The sequence below is a fragment of the Pteropus vampyrus genome, unplaced genomic scaffold (genome assembly GCF_000151845.1).
Source record: "Pteropus vampyrus isolate Shadow unplaced genomic scaffold, Pvam_2.0 Scaffold276, whole genome shotgun sequence".
Classification (NCBI taxonomy): Eukaryota; Metazoa; Chordata; class Mammalia; order Chiroptera; family Pteropodidae; genus Pteropus; species Pteropus vampyrus.
Genome location: NW_011889057.1, coordinates 2,746,993 through 2,770,044, shown reverse-complemented (window position 1 = coordinate 2,770,044; position 23,052 = coordinate 2,746,993). Strand labels below are relative to the sequence as shown.

At 45.4% G+C, this 23,052-nt stretch overlaps 2 protein-coding genes and 1 pseudogene across 2 annotated transcripts; 2 read left to right on the top strand and 1 right to left on the bottom strand.

Annotated features, from left to right (window-relative positions):
- The first annotated feature begins 122 nt into the window (after positions 1-122).
- On the top strand, positions 123-4,603 carry IGFBP6 (insulin like growth factor binding protein 6). The gene is made up of 4 exons (XM_011375845.2): positions 123-587; positions 3,283-3,422; positions 3,596-3,715; positions 4,273-4,603. The coding sequence occupies exons 1-4, from the start codon at positions 254-256 to the stop codon at positions 4,393-4,395; spliced, it is 717 nt and encodes a 238-aa protein (XP_011374147.1). The 5' UTR covers positions 123-253; the 3' UTR covers positions 4,396-4,603.
- A 119-nt stretch (positions 4,604-4,722) lies between these two features.
- Positions 4,723-15,228, top strand: SOAT2 (sterol O-acyltransferase 2). The gene is made up of 15 exons (XM_011375844.2): positions 4,723-5,909; positions 6,405-6,460; positions 6,986-7,122; positions 7,476-7,535; positions 7,884-7,991; positions 9,441-9,717; positions 10,260-10,329; positions 10,906-10,990; positions 11,475-11,520; positions 11,733-11,862; positions 12,813-12,910; positions 13,325-13,423; positions 13,928-14,063; positions 14,544-14,689; positions 14,890-15,228. Exons 1-15 carry the CDS (start codon positions 5,834-5,836, stop codon positions 14,938-14,940), a joined length of 1,575 nt encoding a protein of 524 aa, XP_011374146.1. The 5' UTR covers positions 4,723-5,833; the 3' UTR covers positions 14,941-15,228.
- A 2,731-nt stretch (positions 15,229-17,959) lies between these two features.
- LOC105302666 lies at positions 17,960-18,642 on the bottom strand (annotated as a pseudogene).
- Between the last annotated feature and the right edge of the window lie 4,410 nt (positions 18,643-23,052).

The window sequence follows — 23,052 nt, the reverse complement described above, 5'->3', positions numbered from 1 at the left end:
CAAAGCAAGAAAAATCAGAGTAATTTGGAAAGTAAACAGAAACCGGGAAGGGAGGGAGTAGAGAAGAGTGGGGAGGACGCAGGTGGGGCGGGCCTCTCCAGTCCCACCCAGTTTAGGGAATGCCTCTGCCTTTTTCCTCCCACCCTCCTTCACCTGGCTCTTAAAGGGCCTGGCCTCTGACCGGAGGCTACTTAAGGCAGTGGCGGGCAGCAGCTGCGCTACGACTGCTCTGGGAGGAGTGGACGGGGCAAAAATGCTGACCATGACCCCCCACAGGCTTCTGCCACCACTGCTGCTAACTCTGTTGCTCGCTGCCCGCCCAGGAGGCGCCTTGGCACGGTGCCCAGGCTGCGGGCAGGGGGTGCAGGCGGGCTGTCCAGGGGAGTGCGTGGAGGAGGATGCGGGGCTGCCGGCTGAGGGTTGTGCGGAAGCTGGGGGCTGCCTCAGGAGGGAGGGGCAGCCGTGCGGGGTCTACACCCCTAACTGCGCCCCAGGACTGCAATGCCAGCCGCCTGAGGAAGAGGAGGCGCCTCTGCGGGCGCTGCTGCTGGGCCGCGGCCGCTGCCGGCGGGCCCGCACGCCCTCGGGTGAGTCCGCGCCCCGCCCCTGCCCCGCCCATGTGAGACCCGCTACTCTCCAGGCAGGGTACTGAAGAGGTGGGCGCGGGTAGCCCTCCGAGGTCCTGCCGTAGACACTTCTCTGCAGCCCTGGGGGCCACGTTAGGGAGGTGAAGGGGCAAGTGCGGGGACGGCTGGAAGGCTGGAGTGAGGCTAGGTCCTGAGGATAAGGCAGGGAGTTGTCTGAGTTCTCAACATTCTTTGCTTCCTCTATCATTTGTCTTGAGGGGAAAGGGACGGGGTTATGGAGGGGTTTAGAGCCACGTCATATGCCACAGAGGCCCAACTCCTTCAGCCCTAAACCCCCAAGCTGGAAAAAGGACTCAGATGTTCTCAGCTTCCATTTGAAGAAAGAGGGAAGGAAACCCTAAGCTCCCAAATCCGCACACCCTGAGAAATATCTCTTCCTCTCTTAATATCAGGGTGTCCAGAGCACCTGAACATGAGGTCTAGAACAGAAGATTCCCCAAACCCAGAGTTATTTCAGACTAGACTAGGGTCAGAGGGCAGGCGCTTCGCGCCCCTGGGGAATGGGGTGAGAGGTGGGAAAAGAAAGAATCTGCAAAATCAGAGTTATGATTTAAAGCTGTTCAGAACCCTCTACCCACCCCACCCCAGGGAGGAGAATAGAAGGCTGAGTCATTGAGTGGGTGGGACAGAAGTGAGTCAGAACCCCAAAAACGGGGGGCAGCAGGGAGATGGGGAGGGCAGGAAATGCAAACAGCTCCCACTCCAGGGGTATCTGAGCTGCATCCATTGCTCTTCTGCCCCATCTCCCTGGTTTCTTCCATGTGAAGGAATAGGGAATTAACCTGCAGTTTCTTTCAGTCTCAAATGCAAGTATCCAGGCTGCTAGGGGTTCTTCCTAAAAGGAGTGGCCCAGGTGGGCCGGAGGAGGCAGTGGGAGCCTGGTCATGGTAGGGTGCCGAATGGAGGGAATGAGGGGCAAGGGCTAAGGAGTGTGGAGGGAAGAGGATCAGACTCCTACAGAGGAAGTGGCTCCAGCTGTGAGTAATAGGCAGATGGGAGCACTGTCTAGGTTTGAGGTCTGGGGAACTGAACAGAGCTTGCTTTGGGCACAGAGGGGGAGAAATGATCTTTCCAGCGGTCACAATATCTAATTTTACAGCTGGGTGAATTCCAAGCAGTGCATGCTCCCCTCCCTGCCTTTTCCTGCCCTGATGACCTGACTTATCGCCTCACCTTATGCCATCCTGAGATCGCCCCAGGCACCCCAGACACCGTGTGTAAATCTTCTCCAGAGCCAGGAGCAGACTGCAGGTTGGAAGCTCCTTATTCCCTGCATTGTTGCAACCTGCCCTCTGCCCATCCAGGGCAGAATGGTACATTCAGAATCTCACATGCTCTGGGACCACTGGAATTGAACTGGGCTGAGACACAGGGAACCAGAAAAGAGAGGCCCCCGCTGCCCCCAAAGTAACCACAGCTCAGGCCTAGGAGAGGTGGGCTGAGTCACAGCAGGGTCACAGCAGGGACACACGTTCCACTTGGGTCCCTGTGACCAATTCCACATCCGTTGCTCTTCTGCCCCATCTCTCTGCCTTGGTGCACCCCCTGTTGGCCTTCTGTGGAACAGACAGGTCTTTTCACTCCAAACCCAAGGCCTCCCAATGTATCCGCTGGGGAAATAAGGTTCAAGACACCCACCCACCCAGTGGATGCCTGAAACTGCAGATAGAGCCAAACCCTAAACAACTTCTTCGACTCTGCCAGAAATGTGGCAGCAGTTTCTTCATCAGCAGATGCAGCCTCTCCAGTAATTTTTATATTTTTCAGTTTAAACTTATTCTTGAATCTGTGTAACCATCCCTTACTTTCAGTAAATGTGTAGGTGTCACTTTATTTCAAGGGATTCCTTGCTGAAGTCTTCATATAAGCTCAGTGCTTTCTGTGGCAACACATTGCCTTCAATCACATCACATTTTCTGTTTGCGTCTTCCGCCCACAAATTTAATGTCTTTTCCATCTTAACTAGGCACTTACCACACACTGTGGCTGTAACTTTTGCAGTTTGAGGTTTGACAGCAAAACTGGCATGAATTTCTTTTTCCTTTTTCACGATTTGACAGATAGAAGATTCTTTGTTACTGTAGATCTCAGCAACCTCAGCATTAGATATGTTTTCTTTTTTATTAAGTCAAGAACTTTCACCTTTTCACTTAAAAGGCAACACTGGACAAAGGGATGATTCCTATCTGGGCGGGACAGACCAAGAGGGCGTGAGATTTCAACATATTACTCAGAACAGCGAGCAATTTAAAACTTATGAATTGTTTCTTTCTGGAATTTTCTGTCAAATATTTTCAGACCTCTGTTAACCACAGGTAACTGAAACCACAGATGTGGGGCAACTACTGTATTTGTATTTGTTCCCGATTTTTGCTTTTCAAAGCGCTTCTTCCTTATAAACCGTAAAACTTGTCTAGGGATGTTGTCAGTAAAGGTAATAATACCATTTACCAGAGAAAGAAGATGAGGCTGCAAGAAGGTAAGGGAAGAGCCAGGTTCTGACCCCCCCCATATTCCCTCTCTTCCACCCACTTCAGCGAGTAGGGGGTGAGCAAGGCTCTTTTCCATTTGGCTCTGGTCTTTGACATCTGGCTGATTTCTGGCCTCTTCTTCTCCCATCCTCTTGTGGCTGTAGGGGAAAATCCTAAGGAGAGTAAACCCCAAACAGGGACTACTCGCCAACAGGATGTGAATCGCAAAGACCAACAGAGGAACCCGGGGACCTCTACTACTCCCTCCAGGCCCAATCCTGGAGCTATCCCAGACACCGAGATGGTGAGTTTGAGGCTGGCAGGGAGCAGGAGGGGTAGGGAGCCCTGGAGATGCCCACCTGAGACTGCTTTCTTGGACTCAGAGAAGTCTCTCAAGTCAGTCCTGGTAGGGCCAGTGGACTGTGCAGTGGAGCTTGGCTGAAGTGGTTCTAAACTGCCTGCTCTCCCTTCCCCCAGGGTCCGTGCCGCAAACACCTGGACTCAGTGCTGCAGCAACTTCAGACCGAGGTCTACCGGGGGGCTCACACCCTCTACGTGCCTAATTGTGACCATCGGGGCTTCTACCGGAAACGGCAGGTAAGGCCACTCCTCTCCTCCTCTTGGTCCATCAGTACAGGCTCCTACCAGGAATTGGGGAGGGGGGTTCTTATATAGTTTTATAAATAAGACATTGTTCCTGCCTTTAAGGATCTCCCAACTTTAGGGTCTACACAGAGACTAAACAATCACACACTGTAGTAGCGGAGTTAGGCTGCCTAACTCAGAGGTGCACAAATGTGAGGCACATCAGAGTCACCTAGAGGGCAGTGAACACACAGGTGGCTGAGCCCGCACAAAGAGCCGGAGAATTTGCATGTCTAAGTCTGTCCCTGGTGATGCTGATGCTGTTGGTTTGGGAGCCACATTTTGAGAACTACTGTTCTAGCCTAGAAGAATGGCACAATTTTGTGGGTGGAGAAGAGGAGAAGCAAGGGAAGGGAACCCGGCGGGCCTTACAGTCCTGAAAACTCTCAGATGTTTCTGCATACTCAGACATAGGAGTCCACACGTCATCCCCTCCCATCATGGAACCCCTCCCATCTCTCCCGCTGGAGCCTTGGCCTCACCTCTGATCCATATGCCTCTCTCCCCAGTGCCGCTCCTCCCAAGGGCAGCGCCGAGGTCCCTGCTGGTGTGTGGATCGGATGGGCCAGCCTCTGCCAGGGTCCTCAGACAGCAATGGAAGCTCTCCTTGCTCCACCGGGAGCAACGGCTAAGGCCAGGTGGGGACCCACAGGGCCACTGGCAAGAGCATGGGGCTATCGTCTTGCATCATTTATTGAGTAATGAGTAACGCAGGGGCCCTGAGCGCCAAACCCCACCTTCAGGCCCTGCCCCATTGACCCTTCACCCCTGGGACCTCACACTTGGAAAGATTGTTGGTGTTGGCTTGGAGTGTTAATAAAGCTGTGTTGGGGTTCTCAAGTCTATGTCTCTGTGTCCACCTCTTATACTTCTGGAGCCTCTGGCCCTTTTCTCTACCTCCCTACCCCCCATAGCAGATCTCTTTTCCTGTGGACTACTTTCGGTCCTTCTTGCTGCGCTTGGAACAAAGAAGGCAGCCATTGGCAGAGTTTTCAAGCCCTGAAGCCTCACTCAACTAAACAGCAGGGAATGGGGGATGGGAGGTAGAGGTGGGGAGACATTGAGCCCATGGCCTTGATCTAAGGTTGTGATCTTGTTTCTAATATTGATCTTTGGACACAGGGGAGAGAAAGAATTAATAGTTAATAGCCAGCAGGAACCCAACAATGAGGAACTCTCAAAGCACTTACCCTTCTGTTACTTCCTACTAAAAAGGGAAAGAAATTATTATTTATTGAGCTCCTCCCATGGGCTGGGCCCTGGACCATGTGCTTTTATCTGGACTACCTCATTTTGTGTTTACAGTAATCTGGTGAGGTAGGGACTTTTGTCCCTGTTTTTTAGAGGAGGAAACTGTGGCTTTAAGTATTTGGGTCACTTGCCTGAAATTACACAGCCAAGAGTTAGAGGGAGGCTTTAAATCTGGTTCTTCTCTATGTGACAATGCCTGGAATTCCTTAGGTGCTGAAGACATGTTTGTTTTGCCTACATGCTAATCCAAGCAGGTGTAGGGAAGTGTTGACAGTCAGAGGCCTTAACACCCAGCACTTCCTGGAGGAGCCACAGTACCACAGTTGTCACAGGTGTCAAACCCATCGGAATACTAATCACATGCAATATAGTGTTTTCTGAGTCGACAAGGTTCTTTTGCACACCTTATCTCATGGTCTAAGGGAGCTGAGTGCACTGATACCTGAAGATGTTTCTGACTCCACCTCGACCTTCATTCAGCCTGCTAGGAAAGAGATTTCCCACAATGTGCATAGCCACCACTCCAGTGGGAGAGAAAGCAGGCTCCCTCAGAGCTGGGCGTCTGTGTGGTTGGGCTGTTGGAGGGTTGCATCCAGTCCATTCCTGGACAGCCAGCAGAACCTGTAGCTGAGAAGCACTGCCCTCCGGATCAAATAACCTATCATACTCCTGGAGGCCACCTCCTCCTGAGAGGACTTTAGTCTTTGGAGCTGTCAGCTGAGCTGAGAGAGATGGGACCTCTCCTGGCTGGAAGGCTGGGAAAGAAAGGAGGGAACACAGCAGAAGCCACCTGCTGCCTGGTCAGTCGAGCCTCACATCATGGAGCCAAGGGCAGCCCGACTGCGGAGGAGAGCAGGGCCCAGGGGAGAGCAGGAGAGCAGACCGTCCAGAGGAGGTGAGCCACTCTCTGGGAGGGTAGAAAGCTTGGGTGGGGTTGGACGTGGGGGTACCCTGTTGAGAGAGGCCTGCTGTCCACCTGCAATCCTGCCTGCTGTCCTGGGAGGCCAAAGAAGGCAGACCCTGGCCTCTGCCCCTAACCACCCAGCCGGGAGAGGGAAAAGTAAAGGAACATTCAGACCTCTGGCCTTGCCTTGTCTTTCTGATTCTCTAACCTCAGAGGGTGAATGGAGCGGCTTTCTGTTCCCTGGGTACTCTGTTTCCAGTAATGTCGTCAGGCTCCCTGCTTGCTGATGGCCCCCTCACACCCTGCCAAAATAACTTCCTCTTCTGACTGTCCTACCCATGATACTAGATATCAACTGGTTGGGGGCCGGGAGTCTGCTGAGCATACAGAAAGCATTTCCTGCTCTGAGGATGCCTCTGGGTTTGCACGAGGCAGCAGAACCCTAACTCCTTCCCCTTGGGTGTGCCCTTTGGCCCCTCCTCTTAGGAAATGTTGAGGCACATGGAAGCTCAGACTTGGTGCAATGGACCCGACATATGGAGGTAAGGGACCTCAGAGGTCAGAGATCAAGATGGGCAGGTCCTGTAGTGAAGGGAGGTGGAGGTGAGGACTGGCTTGGTGATAAAGACAATTTGTTTGGGGGTTCAAACCCCTCAGATCAGGTTAGAGCTAAAGGTTAAGATGAGGGGGCTTGAAACACAGGTCATCAGGGCAGGAGCCAAAAGTCATACCAGTGAAGAGTCTTCTGTTAGTGGGGCTAGAGGTCAGGAGAGGGAAGGCTGGGGTCAGGGAAAAGAGTCACGTCAGAGATGACAAGGTGGTTGGGATTCAGACTCAGAGACTGGACGTGTCACTCCTGTTGTTTTTCCTCAATCTTCACTGCTGCCATGGGAAGCCAGAGGGGGAAATTTCCTGAGGAACCTCTGAGCAGGAACCTCTGAGCAGGAACCGTGTTTTCTATCTAGCGTTTAGCAGTGCGCCTGGCACAAAGAACTTACTAAAATGTTGGGTGAAGGAGAGTATGGCTGACCGGATGACCGGACGGTGAGCCCTGCTTTGTCCTGTAGGCTGTGAAGATGCAACTGCTGGAGCAGTTTCAGGGTCAGCTGCTGGAGCTGCTGGATCGGGCCATGTCAGAGGCAATACAATCTTATCCACTACAAGGCAGACCTCTGCCTACTATCCCTCCAGATTCCTTGAGCAAGTAAGAATCTGAGTTGCCGGGGGCTGAGGAATGGCTGGAGCGGGCTCCTCCATCGTAAGGATTACAAACCATAAACATTATTTCACTTGCCCTTTGTCAGCATTCACGTGACTCTCACTTCAACCTTCCCTTTTCTCCTCTTACCGCCTCCGCCATCCTAGCACTGACCTCCACCTCTGGGCCTTGCTATGTCCTGGCCCTGACCTTCTGCCTGGTCCTGCCCTCTGACCCAAGCCTTGACCTTCCTGTACTATAGCCTTTGGCTCCCAAGTATTGATCTTCTGCGAGGTCCTGCCCTCTGCCCACTGCCTTCTTTCTTTGGGTCCCGACCCAGGACAACTGTCTCAATGCAGGACCCAGGAGCCATCCCTAAGGAAACGGAAAGTTTTCATCATTCGCAAGTCCCTGCTTGAGTAAGTCAGGAGTGAGGACAGGGGGTGGGAAGAAAAGAAAGGGCTTTGGGGATCCAGGATACCTCTGTTCTCATCCCCAGGCTCTAGGTGATTTTGGAGAGGACTTGGAAAAGATTTTTAAGGTTCAGTTTTTCCATTTGCCCTGGGCGTGACTGTGGAAGAAAGGTCACCAGAATAAGAAGTGTCTGGGCTGAAAACAGCTTTGGACAGATGTCCTGGCCACATCCCAGCTCTTAGATGGAAGTTCCCAATCACTAGGCCTCATTCTCACATATGTACAGTGCCTGAGCTAGTCCATATGACCTTAAGGACACTCCCACACTGATATCCAGGCCCCTGTTCCTCCAGTGAACTGATGGAGGTGCAGCATTTCCGGACCATCTACCACGTGTTCATCGCCAGCTTGTGTGTCTTCATCATCAGCACCCTGGCCATCGACTTCATTGATGCAGGCAGGTAGGCACCTCTTCTGACTGGGATAGGCACACAAATCGGATCAGACCCCTTGGGTCCCCAGGGCTGTATCTACCACTGGCTCGAAGGGGCACAGGTTCCCCTTTGATTATTGCACACACATCAGCATTGTTTTCAACAACGTTCCCACCTAAAACACGCTCTTAGCTTCTTTTTTCCACAGCTTTGGATGGCTCTTGGTCTGTCCTCCCAGAGTCAATCAATCACTCTGGGGACAACCACTCAAATACTTCTCAATAGGAATCTTGTCCTAAGGCAGATGCACACTTCCCACTCCTCTGCTCTCACACACTTCTTTCTAAGTTCTGTTCAATTCAAGTAACCTCCTTTCGGCACCTCCTAAGTACCAGCCCTGGGGGCCAGAAAGATGAGGAGCAGACCCCCTCCCTGTCTATGAGGCACTCGCGATCTTGAGGGGAAGACAGACATGCGTATAAGTGCTGTGGTGGGTCATTTTCCCCCAGACCTCCCCCTAACTCTGGGGTGAGCTTCAGAGGGCCGTACACCCCTGGGGGTCTATATTTGCATGGCCCCCACCCCCAAGTAGCGCTTAGGAAGCAGGAAAAAGAAGAGGATCAAGGGTCTGCAAGTTCAGCAACAGCACTTCCTTTAGGTAAAATTATTGCTAATCATCTGATAAAGAATAAAATCTCAAGTAAAAAGTTCAAATACACGTAAAGTAGCAGTCCTTCTTGACCACCCCTCAATTCCAGACTGCTCCCCAGAAGTAACATTTTTAACAATTTTGAGAGCTTCCCTCCAGAGCATTTTCTGTGCATTCCATTCACATGTATGTAAGAACCAAAGAGATGTATTTTGTGTGGTTTACATAAATAAGGCACTTACTATACCTATTATTTTGTTTTCACTCCCTAACAACCTAGCTTAGAGATCTTTCCATGTCAGTCCATTGATTTTAATGAATGCAGAGTCTGGAACTGCCCAGTTTCGTTTACTTAGTCCTGTTCATTTAATGAACATGTAGGTCGTTTCCAATTTTTCACCGTTGAAACCATATGCTCTTAATCTAAGCAAACAAAACACTCGACAACCTGCTTTGTATTAACTCAAGTCTACAGCTACAGACACTGCAAAAGAACAAAACAAACGAAAATCAAAGTTAAACTCTAAATATCTCCCATCCTAATACCTATCGCAGATGAAGTACGGAGCCCTTCTGCAACACCGCAAACTTCACAGAGGGCTCTAATGGTCATTTGGAAACCCATTTCCTGATACAGTCTCCTCAGGCAACGCCCTTTGCTAGAAGTCCCGGGCAACAGAGGTGCTATCTTGAATACCTTCATAGACGGAGAGCTCACAATTTTAGCAAGATACCTCAGTTTATCTTCCAAGAGCTCTGGCCGCAGAGGAAGGGGACAAGGATGAGCTACACATTTGTCTACTTTGTCTCTCCTTCCCCACTCCAAGGCTGATGTTGGAATTTGACCTGTTGATCTTCAGCTTCGGACAGCTGCCCTTGGCTCTGATGACATGGGTCCCCATGTTCTCGTCTACTTTGCTGGCGCCCTACCAGGCCCTGAGGCTGTGGGCAAGGCCCCAGACCGGAGGGGCCTGGACACTGGGGGTGGGCCTGGGTTGCGTGTTGCTGGTCGCCCACACCGCGGTGCTTGGCATTCTCCCCGTCCACATAGCGGTGAAATATCAGCTCCCGCCAGCCTCCCGCTGTGTCCTTGTCTTTGAGCAGGTATGGGCGGGGCCAATGGTGGGGCGGGGCAGGTGAGATTCAAAGGGTGGTGGAGGCCCTGGTGAGGGTGGACGCTCGATATGGTATTGGCGGGGCGGAGCTAGTTACTAGGGGTGAAGTTTGGTGCGAGGGATTTGAGCGAACTAGCAGGCTCCAAGGAAATGTAAACGAAATGGATCGGGCTATGTAAAAATAATCCGACTCCCCGGAGAGTCACAGGGGATTGGCCAAATGAAGGCTTCGCCCTGGCCTTTCCTGTACCGCCTTACCCTCGCTTCATCCCAGCAATAAGGCTATCCGACAAAAAGATAAACTATGGGCTCTGAACACACAGATTTTACGATCTGCTTCTTCCTCGCTCCCTCTTTCCCTCCTCTCTCTCCCTCTCCATCTCTCCATCTCTCCATCTCTCTCTCTCTCTCTCTCTCTCTCTCTCTCTCTCACACACACACACACACGCACACACAAAGGAGAGCACAGAGAGGTTAAGTGATCTGCTCAAAGCCACACAGCAACTTAACCTCCCTTCCACTCCATGTCAGGTCAGGCTCCTGATGAAAAGCTACTCCTTCCTAAGAGAGATTGTGCCTGGGATCCTTTGTGCTAGAGGAGGTGAGGCCTTCAGCTGCCCCTGCTGTGAACTCAGTCTTCTTGGCTGTTTGAATACAGCCAGAGCAACAGGATCCTCATTAAAGCTCTGACTTCCTAAGCCTATCTTGCCCACTGGGCACAGTTCTGGCCTCCGACTGGACTCTGTGGGCCTTAGACATTAGGTATTCTCAGGTCCCACCTTTGAGAGAGGGCACACACTGTTGCCTAGGACTTCTGGTGCTTTCCTGTTTCCAGGCCTAACCTGGAAAGACCCAGGCTATGAGAACCTTATATTAAGAAGTCAAAACAGAAAGAGAGAGAGAATGGGTGGTGGAACTTCTAGGTGCCAAATAAAGCTCCAGCATTAGAAAATGGGGTGCATGGAATGGAAGCAAAATAGGGGTATTAGAGAGCAGGTTCAGCTCCTGCCCAGTTTCACCTCCCAACTCCATCTCTAGACCCAGTATTCAGCCCCTGCACCTCTGTCCTGTCCAGCTGTCCACTTCCCAGTTCCACTGCCTTTCCCCAGCAGCCCCCCTCACCTCTGCCCTCTCTTCCTTCCCCCTTCACTGATGGACTCCTCTCACTCCCCTCCAGGTGCAGGTGTCTGGGCCCCCAGTTTCTCCAGCTACCTCTATTTCCTCTTCTGCCCCACACTCATCTACAGAGAGACTTACCCCAGGTAAGATCCTGTACCCTTTCCCTAAATGCCTAGGCCTATCAGAGACCTTGCCCTCCTCTCCTCTCCCTGAAGTCTCCAGCCTCACCCCAGACACTGGCCACTTTGTCCAGAAGCATCCCATCACAAAGATGGGAAAGAAATGGCAGGTAGACTACTTTTCTTCCTTACCCAGCCCATGGTGACACAAGGGTGATCAACTGTCATGGTTTGCCCAGGACTGTCCTGATTTTAAGGACTAAAAATCCTAGGTCCTAGACAATCTCTCAATCTGGAGCAAACACCAGATGGTTTGTCACCTTAGCTGACATCCAAGCTAAAAATCCATTTGCTATCTCCGTTAGGTGCAAAGTGTTTTAGGCTCCCACTTCCCCCAGATAATCCTCCCAGACCTGAGCAATTGAGGGGTTATGGAGAGAGGACTCCAGAACCTGGGCCCCCACCTAAGCCGGAAACAAGAAACATATCATTTCTATTGCTGCTGCAGGACACCCAACATCAGGTGGAATTATGTGGCCAAGAACTTTGCCCAGGTCAGAAGATAGGTTAGAAGGGTAGACCACCTGTGACTCATAGTGGCTGAAGGGGCATTTCTGGGAGTGGGATGGGGGAAGCCTGGGGAGGAGATCAAAGGGTGGTGTTAAGGGAAGAGGAGGCAGATGCTGGGCTGGAGTCCAATTCCAGAGTAAGGGGACAGCTGCTGGTGCTCCCTCTCAAAGTTAGGTGTCCATTATTTCTTCTCCAGGCCCTGGGCTGCATCCTCTATGCCTGTTTCATCCTGGGCCGCTTCTGTGTTCCTGTCTTTGCCAACATGAGCCAAGAGCCCTTTAGCACCCGTGCCCTGGTGCTCTCTGTCATGCATGCCACATTGCCAGGTATGCCCACTAAGGCAGGGCTGGAGAAGGCTGCACCCTGGGGAAGGCTTAGCAGGGAACTCCTCCTTCCCCTCACTCTTTACCTTCAGTCAGTTTCAACACCTTTTCCCTCTGACTCTCCTTTCACATCTGTCCCCTCCTATCATTGCTTATTGTGAGCATCTCAATTCAGATTGCTATCTGCTCGCCCTTTCCACAACAGCCTCCCAATCTGTGTTCCTCCCACCTGAATTTTTCCTTTCCCATCTGCCTCTGAGGACATTGCTGCCCAGGTGAACTTCCCTCCTACAGATGAATTGTTCCTGACTCTGCTTCAAAAGCTCCAATGACTCCCCATTGCTGGCATCTCCAGATAAGATTTAAACCTTGGCCTGGCATCCAAGGCCCTTCTGATATGTCACATCCCACCACAAGCCCAGCCATTCCCTGAAAGGCATGCACTTCCATGCCTCCGGGCCTTTGTTCATACTGACCTCTCAGCTAGGGATGTTCTTTCCCCACTTCTCAGCTGTAGAATCCAATTCCTTTTTGGAGGCTCGTGTGAGATCCCCCTCCTCTAGGAAGCATTCCTTTTTAAGCTGCCAATCACCATGACCCACCTTCTGCACTCCCAAGCACAGCAATGGTCACCATGCTTAACTCCCAATACATTTGACATTGATACCTGCTTGGACATGTTCCTCTGTCTCAGTCTCTCTCCCCCTCCCCGCACCTCTAACCACTCTGTGAACTCTCAATGACCAGGAGCTATGAGAGTCATCTTCAATCCCTAACATCTGTTGTGGAGTACATGAGCAAATGGATGAATTAATGTGTGCATGAATTAGTGAATGACTAATAAATGATGGGTAGGAATTGAGTCCTTAGTTGCTAGATGAGGGTTCCTCAGATCTTCCTGGGGGTTCCAGGTGGGCCAGTCTGACCTGCAGCCTCTTGTCCCCACTCACCAGGCATCTTCATGCTGCTGCTCATCTTCTTTGCCTTCCTCCACTGCTGGCTGAATGCCTTTGCTGAGATGCTACGATTTGGAGACAGGATGTTCTACCAGGTACAGCCTGGACCTAGGCCATTTGGGAGCTGGAAGCAGGGAGGGATAGAAAAGGATCTGGGGAGGATGGTGGTTATACCGGGTGTCGACTCAGCTATGCTGTCTATCTCCCACGATGGGAAATGCGCTCTTCTGGGTGTGGTTATAATGCCACCTTTCTATCTCCTGACCAGCCAGGGCTAACTGCTTTTGTGTGGATGGTACTTTGGAAAGAGGGAGAGTAGGAGGGAAGGCAAAGACCCTAGGTCCTGAAGAGGGATCTGGGAGAGTACTTGCTATCTCTATTCTGCCTGGATCCAGCCCTGTGGGAGAACATTGAAACGGGGCAGGGGGCAGGGGTGAGAAGCTGGGGCCTGGAAAGAAACAGGGTGATGCTCACCTTCTTTCCCCACCCTGACCCCACCCCTTCCCCAGGACTGGTGGAACTCCACATCTTTCTCCAACTACTACCGCACTTGGAACGTGGTGGTTCATGACTGGCTGTACAGCTACGTATATCAGGATGGGCTGTGGGTATGGGCTCTGCAGACCCCCTCAGCTCCAACAGTTAATGGAGCCTCTCTGACACATCCTCTCCTTTCCCCTTCTGCACCATCCACCTTTTCCAACTTAAGGGCTCCTTGACTTCCATCTGCTCCCATTCTACCCAATCCAATGGGCAGAAAATTCTTCTTGTGATCTAACTTCCTTCCTTGTCCTTAACTTCAGCCCCTCCACAGGGCCTTTCTGCCCTCCTAAGGAATGTATATATCAGTTTTCAGTTACCAAGAGTTGTCACATACATTTAATCTTCACAATAACCATTAGAAGTAAGTATTATATCCCCTTTTAAAAATTGCATCTAAGGCCCAGCGGTCTCATAAAATGCTCTTAAATAAGACATGTCAGCCCTTTTGACCCTAAATTCCGTAGTCTTTCCATTGTACCACACACCCTCCTGGCTTCCTTAAGGAAGGGGCTCTTTGTGGAGGGGTCCTAGGGAGACTCACTCCATCTTTCACACCCTGGCCCTGCCAGCTCCTTGGTGGCCAGGCTCGAGGGGCAGCCATGCTGGGCGTGTTCCTGGTCTCTGCAGTCGTCCATGAGTACATCTTCTGCTTCGTCCTGGGTTTCTTCTATCCTGTCATGCTGATACTCTTCCTTGTCATTGGAGGTGAGCTTGGCTTCTGTGTGCCACTGGAGGGGAATTCACCCAGAGGGAGGAGGCCTGTGCTCTTTCTCCTTGGGGAAGCCAACACAGAAGAGGATGTGCATGCCTTGTGAGAGAAGGCATGAGAGTTGTGTGTGAGAGTTGGGTGAGGAGAGACCTGGAAGCAGGGAGGGAAGCAGCATCGGGAGGCGGCAAGATTTCTGGCTGGAGAGGAGCATCTGAATAGGACACTCACAGAGGGAGGCAAAGGGGAAAAAATTGATGGAGGTTAAGAGGTTCAGTATGAGAGCCAAGATATTGAAAGGTAAACTGAGGAATCCTGGTTTTACATGAGCTACTTGAGGCCTACATGGGTTGTTGTAGCTGGTTTCAACATCTTTCCCAATTGGATCTTCCTGTTCCATTCAGGGCTCCTAGGAGAGCAGCCAGGGAGACAAGGCACAGGTATCTGGAGTTGGGTGACAATCTTTCTTCCTGCCTCAGGGCTGATGAATTTCATGATGCATGACCGGCACACAGGCCCAGCGTGGAACGTGCTAATGTGGATCATGCTTTTTCTGGGCCAAGGCATCCAGGTCAGCCTGTACTGCCAGGAGTGGTATGCACGGCAGCACTGCCCCCTGCCCCAGGTAAGGCACCATGACCCATTCTCAACTCCCTATCCAGGAGAACATGCCTTCCCTTCCTAAGACAGATGCCTATTGTTGCTCAATTCAACAGCTAAGATCAGGGTCAGGGCCTGGTTTGGGGGTGATGGCTTTCATGTCTTGGATACACAAAATGGGCACTAGGAGGGACCTCATTCACAACTCACCTTTCTCTGGCACAGACAACCTTCTGGGGACTGGTGACACCTCGATCTTGGTCCTGCCATACCTAGAGGTCAGGGCAACTTCGCTGCCCAGATGACACCATCAAGTTCTTCTCCGCCTGTGAAGCCTAGACCAGGGCTCATCTCTGTGTTCCCAGACTCAGCTCTGAAGCAAAGGGGTTTGGCATGCATGACTCCATCATGGAACTCCAGGGACTCAGATCTGTAGACCTGTGGACAGCTGAGCTCAGACTCAGAATGGTGGTGGTTCATTCCCTTAGATTGGGCATAGGGCCCCTCCCACTCCATGGCAGTCTAGACTTGGAGAAACTTGAAGAATTTTACACATTTGACAAATGTGGGGTGACTTAGAGAGATCTGGAGCCACCAAGGGCTTGGTTCTTTTATTTGTATTTCCAATACAATAATAAACTCTGTGTCTCTTTTTATTTCTTTCTTTATTTATTCATTCATCATTTGTTGAAGGCCCACTTTTGATAGCCACTATTAATTAAAGAGTTGTGTCTGCAGAGGCAAGACTTTATGGCAGGGAGGGCTGAGGGTCTTGGGTAACATCCTGCCTTACCTTCTCTATGCCACCCGTCTCTTTCCAAAACCCAGCCTCACCCCCTCTTCCAGCTCGACTCTTTTTTCAGCTGACATTTCCACACCCCTTTAATCCTTCTGCTCCTGGCAACCTCTAGCACATTTTGGGAGGCCACATAGCAGGCTGCCTTTCCTTCGCAGACCCAAGAAAGGAACAGACATTAGGCAAATCTTTTGACTTCAAGGGCCTCAGTTTCCATGGCTATAAAACGGACATTAAAATTAGGAGTGTCCTGATTTGTTTGAGGACAGCAGGTCAAAATATTCATATTCAGAACCATTCCAGAAACCAGACTGTGTGGTCGCTCTAAGGAGAGGGTCATCTCCATCCTTCCTACACAGATTCTTTGCCTAACCTGGTGTTGGAGAGACCTCTGGATCAGGAAAGGGGGAATATTAGCCCCAAGGAGGCTGAGGACCAAACAAACCAGGGTTCCTAAGAGAGAGAGGAGGTACTTTTTAAAACGTTTTAACAATATCTATAGTATGTCTTTCTATGTCAATAATATAGGTATATTTCATCATTTTAATTACTGCATGGCATTAAGTTACATGTATATACTATAATTTATTTAACTAATTACATACATTTCAATTGTTTTCCATATTTTGCCCTTAAAAACAATTCTAGGATAAACTTTCTTGTGTGTCTATCTGCACATCTTTGTGCATTTTCTGAGGGGAATGTTCTAGAAGCAGAATTACTAGAACATAGGGTTGGCTTACTTCAAGTTTTTACGCACTGTCAAACCTCCCTCTAGAAAGCTTACTTGAAATTAGTGTATGATATTGCCCATCTCCCACCCCATTATTGATATGGGGTTTTGTCAACTTATTTATTTTCATCAATCTGATAAACAGAAAATTATGTCTATTGTTTTTATTTTGCATTATACTTACTACTTTTAAAAAATGAATGCATTTTCCTATGTGTACTGGCCATTTTTATTTAATATTTTATTTATTTGTTTGTTTATTTTTGATAGGCTTTATTTTTTAGAGCAGATTTAGGTTAACAGCAAAATTGAGTGAAGGTAAAGCTTTCCCATATGTCCTCTGCCCCACACAAGCATAGCCTCCTCTATTCTCACCATCCCCCACCAGAGTGGTACATTTGTTACAATTGATGAACCTGCCTTGACACATAGTAATCACCCAAAGTCCATAGTTTACATTAGAGTTCACTCTTTTTTGTTGCACATTCAATGGATTTGGACAAATTGATTTATTTCTATTTTTAATTTTCTCCAGTTTTATTGAGATATTATTGACATTAAACCTATTCAAGTTTAAGTTGTAAAATGTGATGGTTTATTGTATTAATGAAAAATGATTGCCACAATAAGGTTAGTTAACACTTCCATCACCTCACATAATTACCATGTTGTGTGTGTGGTGATAACATTTAAGATCTCCTCTCTTAACAACTTGCAAGTATATAATACAGTATTGTTAATTATACTCACCATGCTGTACACTATATCCCCAGAGTTACTCATCTTATAACTGGGAGTTCGTACCCTTTGACCAACATCTCCCCCATTTTCCCCCAACCCCTAACACCTGGTAATCACATTCTACTCTTTATGAGTTTGGCTTTTTTAGATGTCAAATATGAGTGAGCTCATACAGTATTTTCTGTATCTGACTTATTTCATTTAACATAATGCCCTCAAGGGAATTTAGACAGATTTATAATGACATGTATCCACCATTATAATAAACAGAGTAGTTTCTTTGTCCTAAAAATCCCCTGTGCTCTGCTGAATACTTTATTTTTTATTTTGTTTATTTTCATATTTATTTTGACTGGCTAAACTTTAAAATTTTTCATTTTAATTTTATTTTTTAATTGTTTTTTTTTTTTCAAAATAATTATAGATTCACATGCAGTTGTAAGAAATAACAGAGGGAGACCCCATGGACGCTTCACCTCGTTCCCCCCATGGTAACATCTTGCAAAACTATACACGACTGTGTACGATGTCACAACCAGGATATTGACAATCTCATCAATATATAGAACATTTCCATCACCACAAGATCTCTCATTAGCCTTTTAGCCACACCCATTTCCCTTCACCTCATCTCCTCCATAGCCCTTGGAAACTGCTAATCTGTTCTCCATTTATATAATTTTGTCATTTCCCAAGCTTCATTTTTTTTTTTAATTTAAAAAATTGTATTTACTTAGAAGCAGAGTGGTATTCAGTTAACAGAACAACAATTATTTCATACAAGCTGCATTGGAGACAACTGAAGATGAAAAACTACCATCCCCATATATAGCTATGTTGTGCTGTGCACCCAATAAGAACCTGCTTGAAATTTCTATGCCAATTTACAACCCCCTTACTGTACCAGGCAAGGTTAGTGGCTACTGAAAATGCCCCAGGACAGAGCTATCTAAAGACACATTCAGTGACATGTTAACTATACAGAAAAAGACATTGTACAGTTTAAAAACAAATCTTACACAGTCTTACATTTCAATTTTTTTCTTTAAAAGGAGTGACTTGTGTACAGGGGGGAGGTTAAATGCTTTATAGACAAGAAGAAAAACTGTGCTAGAGCCAACTTATTCATCATCATCATCTTCTTCACCTTCGTTTTCTTCCTCCTCTTCTTTCTTTTTCTTGCTGTTTTTCAGCCTTGACAACTCCCTTTTTCACCTGTCAGGCTTTCCTTTAGCTCAGTATGCAGCAATATCCTTTTCATATTTTTCCTTCAGCTTAGCAAACCTTCTTTTCATAAGGCTACTTTTCATCTGTAGCAGTGTTATTCCACATCTCTTCCAGATTCTTTGCAACATCACCAATAGATAGGCCCGGATGCTCTCCTTTGATTTTGGGGCAATACTCAGGATAAAAAAAGAAAAAGGCCAAAGGAGGCCTCTTGGGTGCATTGGGATCCTTTAATTCTTTTTCATTACCCCTTTTAGAGGGGTATAAGTTTTCATTTCTCTTTCACAACAGACCTTGTCCGCCTTTGCCATGTCTTTAACTTTTCCTTTCTCTTTCACAGACATGGTCTTCAACCTTCTTGCACTCCTCTTATAAAACTGAGAAGTTGACTGAAGCATCTGGCTTGCTTCTTGTGCTCCTCCCAGCAAGTTTGCACAAAGAATACATATGATAACATTTTGCCTCTCAGCCTAGGATCTCCTTTACCAGTGTTCAATTATTTTTCTTCAGTGAGCACAGAGCCGCCCAGTGTCCATCTGGCTTGCACCTGCCCCAGCACTCTCTCAAGCTTTATTTTTAAAAATGTAATTATAACTTTAAAATGTAACAATAAAATATTTATATCATCAAATAAGCTTCAGTGTTCAAATTTCCAATTTCCTCAATTTTTTTAGTTTGCTTGTTTAAATCAGAAAACAAATAAGCTCTATACCTTGCAATTAGGTAAGTTTCTTTTTATCTGTAGGCCCCTATGCCATCTCTTAGTTTCACTTTTTTTACTCATCAGAAAATGTACGATTTTAGCTATTTCATTCAATGAATTTTGTATATATCCATGTAATCATCACCCAAAACAGAACCTTCCCATGCCCCCAGAGAATACTCTCACATCCCTATCCAGTCAACTCCTCAACAAGAGGCAATCGCCTTCTGATTTCTACTCTCATATATTAGTTTGATAACTTCATGTAAATAGAACTCTACAGTATGTACTCCTTTATAAATGGCTTCTTTTGCTGAATATAATGTTTTTAAGACTAATCCATGTTTTGTATGTATCCAACGTACCTTCTTATTTCTCAGTGGTATTCCATGAATGAATACGACATAATTCGTTTATCCATTCACCTACTGATGGATGTTTGGCTTGCTTCCAGTTTCAGGTTACTACCAATCAGGCTGCTATGAAGATAATAATATAAATCGTTTTGTGTGTAAATTTTTTCTTTTCTTTTTTGTAAATACCAAGAAGTTGGGTCATAGAGGTGATATATGCTTCACTTTATAAGAAGCTGCTAAACGTTTTTTCAATGTAGTTTTACCATTTTACTCTCCCACCAGCAATGTATGAGAATTCTAGTTGGACCCACAGGACTTCTCACTAATGTTTGATTTGGCTAGTCCATTTTTATTTAAGCCATTTTAGTGTAATTTTGATTTGCATTTCTCTGATGATTAATGGCATTGAACACTTTTTCATGTTTATTTACCATTAGTGTATCCTCTTTTATAAAGAATCTATTTAAGTCTTTTGCCCATTTAAAAAATTGAATTGCCTTTTTGTTGCTGATTTGTAGAAATTATATATTTATACATTCAGGTTATGAATCTTTTATCAGATATATGTATTATAATTTTTTTTCCTAGTTTGTGCCTTGCTTGTTTATTTCTTAATGATATCTTTTGATACATATGCTTATTTGCATATTCTTGGGAGGACAGTCAAGAGCTTTGTTCCATAGTTTGTCTTCATAGAAGGACACAAGGTTGCTGGAGAATAAGGAAGGTTAATAGGAAAACTTTCACCCTTTTGTATTTTGTGCTATACCAAATGGTATTTTGAATACTACCTACTCAGAAAAGAAAACAATAAAAATAAAAGAGTTTAGGAGTTAGCCATAGCCTGGGTCCATTATAGGTTTGAGCATTTTAAGCTTTGTAAACATAAAGAAGTTCTTTACCTAAAAATGATTCTCACATATATTGACATCTACTAAAGGATTCTATATTATATCCATTGATCTAGTTTTAGTTCGATGCCATCATGTTTAATTAAGGTAGGTTTAGAGGAATTTCTGCTATCTGGTATGCTGAATCTTCCTTCACTATTTTTCTTTTTTGTATTTTTTTCTTTGATATTCTCAGGAACGTTCTTCATGTGGAGTCTAAGATCATTTGATCCTTTTTTCTTTCTAATCCCTGTTGGCTTCTATTTATGGCCTTGAGGAAATGAAGGGACACATGCCTGAAGTTTGTATCATTAAAGAGTTTGGATTACTTAGACCTTGGGATTGATGCTTGTCATGTAACAAGGGTATGTATCAAGTATTTGCAAGGTCATAGAAATAACTGTGATTGCTTCTTTAAAAAATGGATTTGATAATGTATGTTTATACATAATCTAGTATTGAGTAATACAGTTTAACAGTTTTATTGAGAGATAATTAATATATGTAAACTGTATATATTTAAAGTGTACATTTGATAAGTTTCAAACAGGTATACAACTGTGAAATCATCACTACTATCAAGATGATGACTATATCATTCACCCCAGAAAGTTTCCTCCTGTCTATTTTATAATCTCTTCCTTCCGTCCATCTCCATCCCCAACCCACCATCCTAAGGCAATCACTGATCTGTTTTCTGTCTCTTTAGTTTGCATTTTCTAGAATTTTATATCAATTGAATCATACAGTATGTACTCTTTTCTATCTGGTTTCTTTCATTCTGCATAATTATCTTTAGATTCATTCATGTTATTGCATTCATTCCTTTTTATTACTCAGTAATAGTCCATTGTATTATAATTAGTTTATCTATTCACTAGTCTACCAACATTTGCGTTGTTTTCAAATAAAGCCATTACGAAAGAAACTGCTGGGAGCATTTCTGTACAAGTCTTTGTGTGGACGTATGTCTCATTTTTCTTGGGTAAATACCTGAAAGTAAAATGGCTGGATCATATGGTCAATGTACGTTTAATTTTTGAAGAAACTGCCAAATTGTTTTCTGAGGTGGTTGTACCATTATACACTCCCTCTAGCAGTGTATGAGAGTTCCAGTTGTTCTAGCCATTCTTGGCACACTTGATAAGGTAAGTCATTTTAACTTCAGCCATTCTAATAGGTGTGTAATATTATCTCACTGTGGTTTTCACTTGCATTTCTATAATGACTAAGGAGGGTAAGCATATTTTCATGTGCTCATTTACCATCAGTATATCTTCTCTGGTGAAATGTTCATTCAAATCTTTTGCTCCTTTTTAAATTGGGTTGCTGGGGAGCATTTGAGATTTTACTCCCCAGTATATGTCATCAGTTTGGCTCAAATAAACTTATAAAAATTTTTTAAAAAATAAATTGGATTGGTTTTCTTATTTCATTTTGAGTTCTTATATATTCTGGATACATGTCCTTTATGAGATAGTTGATTTGCACATTTTTTTTCCAGTTCATGTTTGTCTTTTTATATCCTTAATAGTGTCTTTCACAGAGTGAATTTTAATTTTTTTCATTTGGTGTTGATTTCTAATAATTTGAATTTTTTTGGCTTTTATTATAAGAAGCTGGAAAAATATAAATTTGGCTTTGTTAATATAATTATATAGAACCTCTCTACTGATGATGAAATCTATATAATATAGTAATAAAACTGCAATACACAATTGCAGCTAATCCAAGTCTACTTTCAAATAACACTACACTACTTCATGGGTGGTATGAGTTTCTTATAATAACAAAATAATCTTTAATTCCTTGCTCCTGTCTTTTACCATTGTTATCATTTATTTTATTCACATATAAGCATACATAAGCATATATGTGGTATAAACATAAGCATACACAGTCAAATATGTTGTTGCTATTATCACTTTAAAGTTATGTAAGGTCAATTAAGAATAAAAATAAGTTTTAATTTACTTTTACTTATTCTTTCTTCAGTGCTCTTCCTTACTTTATGTAGATCCAAGTTTCTGACCTATGTTATTTTAGTTTTAATTGAATACAATTTATCTGTTTGGTTTTTTTTCTTTTACAGACCATAGTTTTGGTGTGGTATCTAAAAAATCTTTGCCTATCTGGAAGTCACAGAGATTTTCTCCTATGTTAGAGTATAGAAGTTTTACTAATTTTGGTTTTACATTCAGGTATGTGATTAATTTTGAGTTCAGTTTTGTATGTGATGTGAGGTACATGTTAAATTTCATTTGTATGTAACCTACTGTCATAGAGCTATTTGTTGAAAAGACTATCTTTTCTCCACTGAATTGCCTTTGCAATTTTTTCAGTTTCTTAAAGCAAAAGCCAAGGTAATTGATTTGAGATTTCTTTTCTTTTATAAGTGTTTAGTGCTATAAATTTCCCTCTGAGCACTGCATTAAGTGCTTTCCACAAATTTTGATATGTTTTATTCAGTTCAAAATACTTTGCATCTTCTCTTTTGGTTTCTTCTTTGGCCTGTGGGTGGTTTAGAAGGATGTTCTTTGGTTTCCAAATATTTAGGAGATTTTTCTTGATATTTTTCTATTATGAAGTTCTAATTTAAGCCATTTTGGTCAGAGAATACACTTGGTATGATCTGAATTGTCTTAAATTTACTGAGACTTGTTTTATTGCCCAGAATGTGCTCTATCTTGTAAATGTTTAGTGTGTACTTGAAAAGAAAGTGCATTCTGTTGTTGTTATTCTTATTGTTGGGTAGAATGTTCTATAAATATCAATTAAGTCAACTCATTTAATAGTATTATTCAATCTTCTATGTCCTTACTGACTTTCTACTGGTTCTATCAATTATTGAAAGAGAGGTGATGAAATAATTATAAGTTTTTTCTATTTGATTTTAGTATAGTTCTAGATATAATTAGATATCTATAAATCTCCATGAACAC